Below are 11,992 nucleotides of genomic sequence, written 5' to 3'. Positions count from 1 at the left end.
CACCCCTGGGATCCATGGAGGTCACCGTGGCCTGCAACGCCCCAGTCCAGCCCCAGAACCAGCCCCAGAACCAGCCCCAGAACCAGCCCCAGCACCAGACCCAGCCCCAGAACCAGACCCAGAACCAGCCCCAGAACCAGCCCCAGAACCAGACTCAGTCCCAGACCCAGAACCAGCCCCAGAACAAGCCCCAGCCCCAGACCCAGCACCAGACCCAGCACCGAACGCCTGCGCTCAACGGTCTGGACACACAGACACAGGTCCCTGGTAAGACTGGCTATGACAGTATTTAGAAAATATTTACATTACCTAGAAACCGCCTGTGTGTGTGTGTGTGTGTGTGTGTGTGTGTGTGTGTGTGTGTCACTGCATAGAGGCCTATACAAACACATATCCTATCGTATAACCTATCATGGTTTTAATACTTCATCTCCCTCTTCCTCTCTATCCTTCTCTCTCTCTTGTCTCTTTCTCTCTCGTCTCTCTCTTTCCTCTCTCCCTCTCTCTCTCTACCTCCCTCTCTCTCTCCCCCCTGCAGGGCCTACTGTGGCCACTCTGAAGGCCAGCAGCATCCTGAGCAGTAAGCCGGCCATCCAGCCCCGGCCAGTGTGTGTGGCGGCGCTACCCGTGGCCCAGGCTCCGAGCCCGGCCAAGGCCCTCATCCTGCAGGGCCTCCCCTCCATGGACCAGACCCGGCCCGGTCAGTACCGCCCGCTCGCACGCGCCCAGCAATGTCACCCGCGTTGTGAAACGGATCAGTAAAGTTGTGTGTGGTTTGATGACGTCACCGGCAGGCCTGCTGGAGTGAAGGAGTGGCCGACGGTCTAGAGCTCAGAGTTACGTAGGAGTCGGGTTTAGTTTGTAGAAAAACGCTGTAACAGCTGCACATTCCAGCCCTGTAGCGCCGCATTATGTAATAATGTAATACATTTTCACATCATTATGTAATAATGTAATACATTTTCACATCATTATGTAATAACGCCGCATTTTGTAATAATCTGCCGCATTATGTAATAACATTCTTGAACGCGATATGTAATAAACTTTGACGCATTTTGTAATAAGTTGTTACATATTGCCTCGGTTATTACAGAATGCGGTTACATATTACATATTGCGTTCAAGAATGTTATTACATAATGCGGCAGATTATTACAAAACACGGCGTTATTACATGATGTGAACATGTATTACATTATTACATAATGCACGATTATTACATAATGCAGCGCTACAAGCCCAGTGTATTTTTCTGTTCAGGCAAAAGTGTGTGATAAGCAAGATTCTCTTAGCGGTAGCTATCAATCACATCACTGTTGACAGAACAAGTTCAACAGTATTTATGTGTTGTTTTTTTCCCCTCACTGGTATTCAGTTCTTTGTGTGTCGGTGCAGGAAGCCTCAGCTAGCTAGCGTCTGCTTATGTGATGTGTGTTGTGGTGACGTGTGGTGATGTCACATCCCTGTCTCCCTCCTCAGTGGTGCTCTCCCAGTCCGTTTGTCTGGGGTCCGCTCCGGCCATCGTCAAGATGGAGCCCGTGTCTCCCACAATGCCGCACTGCGCCGCCCCCCCCGCCCAGCCTCCCAGCAAACCCATCGTCCCGGCCTCCTCTCTGCCGGGGGGCCACTGCCATGACATGGACGTGAGTGGCTGTCAGTCAAACGTCAGTCACCAGTACTTCCTCATTTACTCTCCTTCCTCTCTGCTTCCTCTGTTCTCTGAAGTGTGTTCCTGTCCCTCACCCTCCACATGGATCCCAAAGCATAGGATTGGTGCAAGAGCACGTCCTTAGACCAATCATATGCTTCTAAATCTACGGGGGAGTGGTAGTTTGAAGGGAAGGAAAAAATGACAGTTTTACTTCTGTAATATAATGTATCTTACATAATATCATGGCAGAACACTGCAGAGGTCTTCTCGGGTCTAAAATGTGGACCCGAAACCGAGATGGACCCGAGACATTTGTTCCGAGATCCGACTAAATCTGATCATTTTTTAAAATATGTATACCGGACCCGATTTTGTCCGAGAGCAGGAGTAGGACAGAGACCCGAGACCCGAGTCGGATCGGGTATTTTATGGATCCGACAGGCAGTAGTAGCAAGTAGCAGTAGCATTAATCACTTAGGCTGTCACGGCTGTTGGCTTGCATGCTGTTGCATCACAGTTTGATGGAATTGTGATTTCCTCTCAATCTCGACAGGATCAATCGCTGTTTTGTCAGGCTGTGATGTGGCAGCATGGAAATGAAACGGCCGTAAATAAATAAGGCTACACAAAGCTGCCGCTAGGTTTGACCTCTTTATATTCATTTTCTTTCATCTTATTTTTCACAAGGTAGGCTACTGGTGGTGGCTGCCGTATCTCCGCTCGCGTCGCGCCCGCGGTCTCACTGAATTCGCGTCATGCGTTTCTCTCGGGTATTACGCATAATGACACAGACCCGAGACCCGAGGTAATAGAATCGGATCCACCCGAACCCAATTGACCATAATAAAAGCGTGGAAATGTGGACCCGGACCCGTACGGGTCTCGGGTCCAGTTCGGGTCCTCTTGGATTTACCCGACCCGTGAAGACCTCTAGAACACTGTACATGTGTACTGCCTTAGGACACACTATGATCTTTTTAACCTCTCTATATTGCTGAGTGTGCACAATCTAGGAGCTAATGTGAGAACATTTCACCACTCGTTGTACCTGTATGATGTAGTCTGTGACAAATAACCCTGACGTTGACATCGTCCCATACTGTCACCTGCTCTGGGGTATCTGAGGGGTTTTGAGGGATGCCACCCTGACCCTCACCTTACTCCCACCCTGACCTTCACCTTAATCCCACCCTGACCCTCACCTTAATCCCACCCTAACCTTCACCTTAATCCCACCCTGACCTTCACCTTAATCCCACCCTGACCTTCACCTTAATCCCACCCTGACCCTCACCTTAATCCCACCCTGACCCTCACCTTAATCCCACCCTGACCTTCACCTTAATCCCACCCTGACCTTCACCTTAATCCCACCCTGACCTTCACCTTAATCCCACCCTGACCTTCACCTTAATCCTACCCTGACCTTCACCTTAATCCCACCCTGACCCTCACCTTAATCCCACTCTGACCTTCACCTTAATCCCACCCTGACCCTCACCTTAATCCCACCCTGACCTTCACCTTAATCCCACCCTGACCTTCACCTTAATCCCACCCTGACCCTCACCTTAATCCTACCCTGACCTTCACCTTAATCCCACCCTGACCTTCACCTTAATCCCACCCTGACCTTCACCTTAATCCTACCCTGACCCTTGAACTAATCCTACCCTGACCCTCACCTTAATCCTACCCTGACACTTGACCTAATCCTACCCTTGACCTAATCCTGACATCCTTATCATAATCCTACCTTGACCCTCGACCTAATCCTGCCCTGACCCTTGACCTAATCCTACCCTTGACCTAATCCTACTTTGACCATCGACCTAATCCTACCCTGATCATAATCCTACTCTGACCCTTGACCTAATATTACCCTGACCCTAATCCTACCCTGACCCTCGACCTAATCCTACCATGATCCTTGACCTAATTTTACCCTGACCCTAGACCTAATCCTACCCTGACCCTAATCCTACCCTGACCCTTGACCTTATCCTACCCTGACCCTCGACCTAATCCCAATCTAGATCAGCCATTTTTTTCTCTCAGATGGTTGCTAAATATGAGCCTGTACCTTTAATCCCCTCAGATCTCCACGAGTGAAAACACCAGTCTGTGTGCTAGTGTGGAGCGGTGTTGCCTGACTGACCTCTGCCCTCTTCTTGTGAAAGAAAAGAGGACCCTATTTTCATGCTGTGTTTGGGGCTAAGTGCTATGGGTTAAGTTTTGTCCGTCACAAACTCAATATTTCCCACATCTGCTGAGTGTGGTGTGCAATGAAGACGTTTGAAAATTGCGAGTTTGGCGTGTCTTCATTGGACACCAAACTCGGCGGAGGCAAGAAATATTGAGTTTGCGACGGGCAAAACGTAGCCCATAGCACTGAGCCCTGGCATGAAAATAGGGCCCAGAGTCAGTATGCTAGTGTGGAGTGGTGGTGTGTGTGTGCTAGTGTGGAGTGGTGGTGTGTGTGTGCTAGTGTGGAGTGGTGGTGTGTGTGTGCTAGTGTGGAGTGGTGGTGTGTGTGTGCTAGTGTGGAGTGGTGGTGTGTGTGTGCTAGTGTGGAGTGGTGGTGCTGACTGACTTCTTCTCTCTTTCTGGTCGCCGGCGCCAGATGAAGGTCCTGAAACGGCAGCAGAGGATGATCAAGAACCGCGAGTCGGCGTGCCAGTCCCGGAAGAAGAAGAAGGAGTACCTGCAGAACCTGGAGGCCCAGCTCAGGGAGTCGCAGCAGGAGAACGAACGCCTCCGCAGGGAGAACCAGGCCCTCAGGGAGAGACTGTCTGGGAAGGAGGTGAGGAGGAGGAGAGAGGGAGGGATGGATGGATGGATGGATGGAGGGTTGAAAGGAGGATTGGACGGACTTCATGGCTGCTGAAACGGCTCAGGAACATTGTTAAGATTTGACTGTTCAAGCAACAAACGGGGGGAGAGGGAGAGCCAGAGGCAGAGAGTGCTGTCTAACTCGGATACTTCTCCCGTCCGTGTTTCAGGGCAGTGACTCGGCCACCAACAAAAGGGCGGTGTGCGTCATGGCCGTGCTGCTCTTCATGGCCTTCAGCTTCGGACCTGTGAGGTAATTCATCCACCTGGCTGCATCCAGCAGCACTTTAAAGTGAACACAACGGCGTTGTCAGACAATACAGTATGTCCTCCCGATGACCCCGTGTTCTCTCACTTGGTTTTACTGGTCATGCGTATGTATTCCTGGTTTAACTTCCTGGTTTAATTTCCTGACTTCCTGGTTTAACTTCCTGACTGGGTCTTCTCTCGCCAGCATCACAGACAGGAAGCTGGGGGCGGGGTTCCAGGAAGGGGTGGTGCCCTACACAGGAAGACGTCTCCTGGAGTTTGAGCAGGCCCAGACGCAGGAGCACTCCAGGGTGGACGCGGAGGGGGAGGGAGGAGAGGAAGCGTGGAAGAGAGGAGAGATGGAGCGAGACGCCGCAGACCCGTACCCGTTCAGGTGGGCGGTGTTTCAGGAATCTGACCTATAGACAGCTAGGACCTAACAAAAACATTGCTCCCAGGCTTATTTTGTTTATCTTGATCGGTGGTTGGCGAAATGCGAATTAATGTGTGTGTGTGTGTGTGTGTGTGTGTGTGTGTGTGTGTGTGTGTGTGTCCAGGAACCTGACTGATGTGTTGAGTGATCTGGTGCTGCAGGACATTGACCGCTACTTCACATCCAACGACTGCCGGCAATTCAACCGCTCAGAGTCACTCAGGTCAGCTACTGTACCACAACATCACCATAGCGCTTCTAGAATGTTACTGGAACATTACCACAACATCACTATAACGCTTCTAGAATGTTACTGGAACATTACCACAACATCACCATAGCGCTTTTAGAATGTTTCTGGAACATTACCACAACATCACCATAACGCTTCTAGAATGTTTATGGAACATTACCACAACATCACCATAGCGCTTTTAGAATGTTACTGGAACATTACCACAGCATCACCATAGCGCTTTTAGAATGTTACTGGAACATTACCACAACATCACTATAACGCTTCTAGAATGTTTATGAAACATTACCACAACATCACCATAGCGCTTTTAGAATGTTTATGGAACATTACCACAATATCACCATAACGCTTCTAGAATGTTACCCAAACATTACCACAACATCACCATAGCGCTTTTAGAATGTTTATGGAACATTACCACAACATCACCATAGCGCTTTTAGAATGTTTATGGAACATTACCACAACATCACCATAGCGCTTCTAGAATGTTACTGGAACATTACCACAACATCACCATAGCGCTTTTAGAATGTTACTGGAACATTACCACAACATCACCATAGCGCTTTTAGAATGTTACTGGAACATTACCACAACATCACCATAACGCTTATAGAATGTTACCCAAACATTACCACAACATCACCATAACGCTTTTAGAATGTTTATGGAACATTACCACAACATCACCATAGCGCTTTTAGAATGTTTATGGAACATTACCACAACATCACCATAGCGCTTTTAGAATGTTACCCAAACATTACCACAACATCACCATAACGCTTCTAGAATGTTACCCAAACATTACCACAACATCACCATAACGCTTCTAGAATGTTACTGGAACATTACTACAGCATTACTCAGGTCAGCTACCACAGCATCACTACGACGCTTCTAGAATGTTACTGGAACATTACTACAATGGTTCTATAATATTGCTGGAATGTTGATGCAGCATCACTACAACATTACGTTTCCAAAATATTACTAGAATGTTTCTGTAACGTTACTAAAACATTACTATGATGTTATTACTAATGTTACAAAAAAACTAGCTTCCCCCTAGAGCCACGCCCGAGCCACTGAAAACAAAGTGCATATGAGCTATCATGTTTTGCAGCCTCACATTAGGCTAGCGCACCTGTGCTCTGTCATGGGAGCACTGTTTAAAACGCTGTTGTGTGGTATTCCCTGAGGCCTGAGTTGTTCTGCTGTTGTTATCGAGCTAGTGTGCCTGGGTGCTGGTTATTAGATTTCTGACTGACTCCATTTCACTTTCACAATCTCAGTGTTGTTTCATGGCTGTAGTGTGAGAAGAAGTTGAGATATCGTTTTCCCCATAGAGCGCCTGTTATTGTGGTGTTGCTATGGGAGTAGGATATATAATATAGCAGCTGTGTCGTTGCACTTTCCTTTCTGACCATCGTGTTCTCCACTGATCTCCTGTGTGGTTCTGCTGTCGTTAATATCTGACCATCGTGTTCTCCACTGATCTCCTGTGTGGTTCTGCTGTCGTTAATATCTGACCATCGTGTTCTCCACTGATCTCCTGTGTGGTTCTGCTGTCGTTAATATCTGACCATCGTGTTCTCCACTGATCTCCTGTGCGGTTCTGCTGTCGTTAATATCTGCATGTGTCTGTGTTTGGTTTGTCCTGACTCTTCTGTCTGTGAGTTCCTCCCCCCACCACAGCAGGTTGTTATTGATCTGTTATTGATCTGTTATTGATGCGTCTCCTACCTGTGATAATATTAATAACTAAAAATGGTTATTGAGGTGTTATTGATGTGTTATTGAGGTGTTATTGATGTTATTGACGTGTTATTGACGTGTTATTGACGTGTTATTGATGTGTTATTGAGGTGTTATTGATGTGTTATTGAGGTGTTATTGAGGTGTTATTGAGGTGTTATTGAGGTGTTATTGAGGTGTTATTGAGGTGTTATTGAGGTGTTATTGATGTGTTATTGAGGTGTTATTGAGGTGTTATTGAGGTGTTATTGAGGCGTTATTGAGGCGTTATTGAGGTGTTATTGAGGTGTTATTGAGGTGTTATTGATGTGTTATTGAGGTGTTATTGAGGTGTTATTGATGTGTTATTGAGGTGTTATTGATGTGTTATTGAGGTGTTATTGGCGTGTTATTGAGGTGTTATTGAGGTGTTATTGAGGTGTTATTGAGGTGTTATTGAGGTGTTATTGAGGTGTTATTGATGTGTTATTGAGGTGTTATTGATGTGTTATTGAGGTGTTATTGACGTGTTATTGAGGTGTTATTGAGGTGTTATTGAGGTGTTATTGAGGTGTTATTGATGTGTTATTGAGGTGTTATTGAGGTGTTATTGATGTGTTATTGAGGTGTTATTGAGGTGTTATTGGTGTTATTGAGGTGTTATTGAGGTGTTATTGAGGTGTTATTGAGGTGTTATTGAGGTGTTATTGAGGTGTTATTGATGTGTTATTGAGGTGTTATTGAGGTGTTATTGAGGTGTTATTGAGGTGTTATTGAGGTGTTATTGATGTGTTATTGAGGTGTTATTGAGGCGTTATTGAGGCGTTATTGAGGTGTTATTGAGGTGTTATTGAGGCGTTATTGAGGTGTTATTGAGGTGTTATTGAGGTGTTATTGATGTGTGTGATGCAGGCTGGCGGATGAGTTGAGGGGCTGGGCCCACAGGCACCAGATAGACAGGAAGAAGTCCGGCGGGAAGCCGAAGATCGTGAAGAAGGCCAAGATCGCCCAGGTGAGATTACAGCCTCTGCTTACAGCCCTTGTTTTGTTTGTCAGTGTGTTTGTCTCGGTGTCTCACATGGGAACTCCCAGAATAAAGCCATGTATTCATTGTGTTCCAGAATAAAGCCATGTATTCATTGTGTTCCAGAATAAAGCCATGTATTCATTGTGTTCCAGAATAAAGCCATGTATTCATTGTGTTCCTGTATGAAGTTCTGTCTCTCCTTCTCTTCTCCTCTGAGCAGAAAGCAGCCCAGCTGAGGAAAACCAACTTCTCCAGATACCTGCCCATACAGGCCCATCGCTCCATAGAAAGGTAGGTGACCAACCTCCCAGGACTACATCTCCCAGCAGCCACCTGTGCAAGGTATATGTTGGCAGTGAAAGAGAGGTTGACGGACGAGGGAGAGAGAAGCACAGTAACAGGTGTGACGTTTCACCCCTGGTCTCTGTGTGCAGGTGTTCCTGTACATTAGACCACCATGTGCTACTGGTCATATTTATACTTTCAGGCTTGGTTTGACTCCCCCTGGGTGTGTATTTTGTGTTTGTGTTTTTTAATGTGTGTGTCTGTCTGTGTGTGTGTGTGTGCGTGCGTGCGTGCGCTTGTGTATGCAACAGTCATCTGCAGGTGTTGGCTAGTCCTGAGATCAGCTACAGTGACTTCATGGATGCCCTCGACCGCCGAGAGGACACCTTCTATGTCGTCTCCTTCAGACGGGTACAAAACAACAACACACAAACAAACAAACCAACAGCACCAAACCTGTATGGAATGGAACCTATTAATTAAGATAAGACTGACATCATTGTCAGAGTCATAGTTGCAGTAGCTGTACTGTATCTAGAGGCTGGTCTCTGTCGGAGGCCTCATATCCGTTATACTGACTTGGCCCTATTTGATAATGCATTCATACCCTTTGACCCTTGTTCCAAGACTACAGCTCAGAGTGTGTATGTTTATGATCAGTTCATTGATCATAGAAGCAGCTAGAATGACAACTTTCTTCACTTGAATGCTGAAAAAACAGATACCTGTATAATTGCCCCAGGTAACCTAATCCCAGATAACCTAATCCCAGATAATCTAATGCATGATAACCTAATCCCAGATAATCTAATGCCTGATAACCTAATGCCTGATAACCTAATCCCTGAAAACATAATCCCTGATAACCTAATCCCAGATAATCTAATCCCAGATAACCTAATCCCAATCTTCAAACACTCCACTGGGTCACTAAGCACGTGTGCTCAGCATAAATTAGGACATTTAGGTGTCATTTTTTAGCACAATCATGGTCTTTTAATCATCATGTTAGTCAGCTCACTCGATCCTGCTTCTTTCAGCAGAGGAACATTGCTAAATTAAGATCTGTCATATCTAAGGCAGAATTGGGTTAGGGTTATCCATGCCTTCATTTCCACCCATTTGGACTATTGTAATGTACTTTTTACTTGTTTAAATAAGTCTGCTTTGGACTGTTTACAAATTGTCCAAAATGCAGCTGCTCGGCTTTTAACTAGAAATGACGATATCTCATATTACACCAATTCTAGGTTTATTTTCTTGTGCCAGTGTTCATCCTGGCCTACTAATACTTTTACTTATTTTTTTGGTGTGTTGTTGATTTGTTTTAATGTATCTGCTGCTGTTGTCTTGCTATTTATTTGACTGGAAAGCATTTTGTGATTCTGCATCTAGAAAGGTGCTAAATAAATAAAATGTACTTACTTACGTACTTACTTACAGTACTTACTTAAGTACTTATGTACTTACTAACTAACTAACTAACTAACTAGTTAGCTAGCTAACTAATGAACTAACTAACTAAATAACTACCTAAAAAAACAGAGGTCAGCCATTTCTTGTAGTTGGGGAGTTGTAACCACGGCAACGTCTTTGGTAGTTAGTTGGGGAGTTGTAACCATGGCGATGTCTCTCTGCAGGACCACCTGTTGCTGCCGGCCATCAGCCACAACAAGACCAGCCGGCCCAAGATGTCCCTGGTCATGCCGGCCATGTCTGTCAACGGTGAGTAGCCGCGCGCTGAACACACAAGCACAGCGGTTCTTCATCCATCTCTCTCCAGAGCCTGCAGACCTGTCTCGCTGGGCACCATCGCCATCTTTTTGAACTGGTCTCTGTGTACCTCTCTCTCCCTCTCTTTCTCTCCCTCCCTCCCTGTACCCCTCTCTCTGTTTCTCTCTCTCCCTCCATCCCTCCCTGTCTCTCTCCCTCTCTCTCTCTCCCTCCCTCCCTCCCTCTCTCTCTCTCCCTCCTTCTCTCTCCCTGCCTCACTCCCTGTCTCTCTCCCTCCCTCCCTGTCTCTCTCTCTCCCTCCCCCTCGCTCTCCCTCCCTCCCCCCCTCTCTCTCCCTCCCTCCCTCCCTCCCTCCCTCCCTCCCTCCCTCCCTCCCTCCCTCCCTCCCCCCCTCTCTCTCTCTCTCCCTCCCTCCCTCCCTCCCTCTCTCTCCCTCTCTCCCTCCCTCCCTCCCTCCCTCCTCTACCCCCTCTCTTCTCCAGAGAGCCTGTTCAACTCCTCCCAGGGCTACGAGATGATGATGCAGGTGGACTGTGAGGTCATGGACACGCGCATCGTCCCCATCAAGTCCTCGGCCGTGCCCCCCTCCCTCCGCGACCCCCCGCCGCCGCCGCCCGCCGGCCACCATCACCACAGCAACCACACCTCCCTCCGCGGGCGCCACCACCCGTCGCCGCGGCAACCCCTGCCCGCCCGGAGGAGGCCGGCCGAGTATTACATCAGCCAGGGGGGCGGGGTCTGAGAGAAGGAGAGATGGTGGCGGGGTCTGAGAGAAGGAGAGATGGTGGCGGGGGTGGTTCGGGGGTGTTTTGGGGTTTGGGGGTGTGAGGAGGGAGGAGAGGGAGGAAGCTGAGAGGGTCACATGAGAAGAACCTGTCGGGGATCAAAGGAGATATAGCATTTGATGGCAACATTCAGAGATAACAACCTGGCTGAAATGATTTCAATTTCAGACCCGTACGTTACTTCCCTGAGTGAGTTAGCTACACCGAACTGACATAGGAACATGGAAATCACCAGCCTCATAACTACACCAATACAACAGTTACTGTCACTGACCTGCTCAAAGCCTCGGGCCAGACAATACTGTACCTTATCTCTGGAACATGTCTCTTCAAATGAATAATATCTTAATATTAATATTAATAATATATTTGTGAAAACGAATGCAGAACCCGCAGCTTGCTGCACTTAGAGAGAAAGAGAGAGATCGAGCTGCACTATAACGTTCTGTAACAGATAAATATATATCAGGGTCTGCAGCTAGAGAGAGTAGAACGTTCTGGAACAGATAGAGAGAGTAGAACGTTCTGGAACAGATAAATATAGATCCAGGTCTGCAGCTAGAGAGAGTAGAACGTTCTGGAACAGATAAATATATAACCAGGTCTCTAGCTAGAGAGAGTAGAACATTCTGCATTACGTTCTCACGTCCGGTGGGATGATGTCTGTAGAGTTCGTTTGTATATTTGTGTTTGATTTGTCGGTTCAGTTGAAAATCCCAGTCCAAGAGAAGATGCCAGTCATCAGCTCAGATTCGTTTTTGTAGCGTTTTTTTGTTTGTCACGGAGATTGGTCTGGTTTTGAAACGGAGCTCCTTATTATTTAAGTATGTTTCATCTGGGTGTAAATATGTGGAATTCTCATCCTGACTACAGTTCGATATCTTTTCTTTTCCAACTGCCGGTTGTCGTTTCTTTGTTTCCAACTTTATACGGTCTGCTTGGCCGCTGAGTCCTCTGACCAAAAATGGCTCCTGAGTTTTTCCATGGCGAGCTG

The 11,992-nt window shown here is 47.1% G+C and overlaps 1 protein-coding gene across 2 annotated transcripts in view; it reads left to right on the top strand.

Moving 5' to 3' along the window:
- atf6b (activating transcription factor 6 beta) overlaps window positions 1-10,970 on the top strand; it is a 15,694-nt gene extending 4,724 nt beyond the window's left edge. For both annotated transcript variants that reach the window (XM_084461132.1, XM_084461131.1), the window contains exons 6-17: window positions 1-267; window positions 539-700; window positions 1,483-1,667; window positions 4,278-4,457; window positions 4,657-4,739; window positions 4,941-5,129; window positions 5,293-5,391; window positions 8,080-8,179; window positions 8,415-8,485; window positions 8,791-8,890; window positions 10,120-10,204; window positions 10,696-10,970. The exon at window positions 1-267 is cut by the window's left edge and continues 61 nt beyond it. In XM_084461132.1, coding sequence (XP_084317258.1) covers window positions 1-267; window positions 539-700; window positions 1,483-1,667; window positions 4,278-4,457; window positions 4,657-4,739; window positions 4,941-5,129; window positions 5,293-5,391; window positions 8,080-8,179; window positions 8,415-8,485; window positions 8,791-8,890; window positions 10,120-10,204; window positions 10,696-10,955 — 1,781 coding nt within the window. In that variant the 3' untranslated portion in view covers window positions 10,956-10,970. The remainder of the gene's footprint in view (window positions 268-538; window positions 701-1,482; window positions 1,668-4,277; window positions 4,458-4,656; window positions 4,740-4,940; window positions 5,130-5,292; window positions 5,392-8,079; window positions 8,180-8,414; window positions 8,486-8,790; window positions 8,891-10,119; window positions 10,205-10,695) is intronic.
- Window positions 10,971-11,992: the final 1,022 nt, after the last annotated feature.

This window comes from Borostomias antarcticus, assembly GCF_949987555.1.
Source record: "Borostomias antarcticus genome assembly, chromosome: 36".
NCBI classification, from domain to species: domain Eukaryota; kingdom Metazoa; phylum Chordata; class Actinopteri; order Stomiiformes; family Stomiidae; genus Borostomias; species Borostomias antarcticus.
The sequence above is the reverse complement of the archived record's forward strand: the minus strand, read 5'-3'. Positions and strand labels throughout refer to the sequence as shown.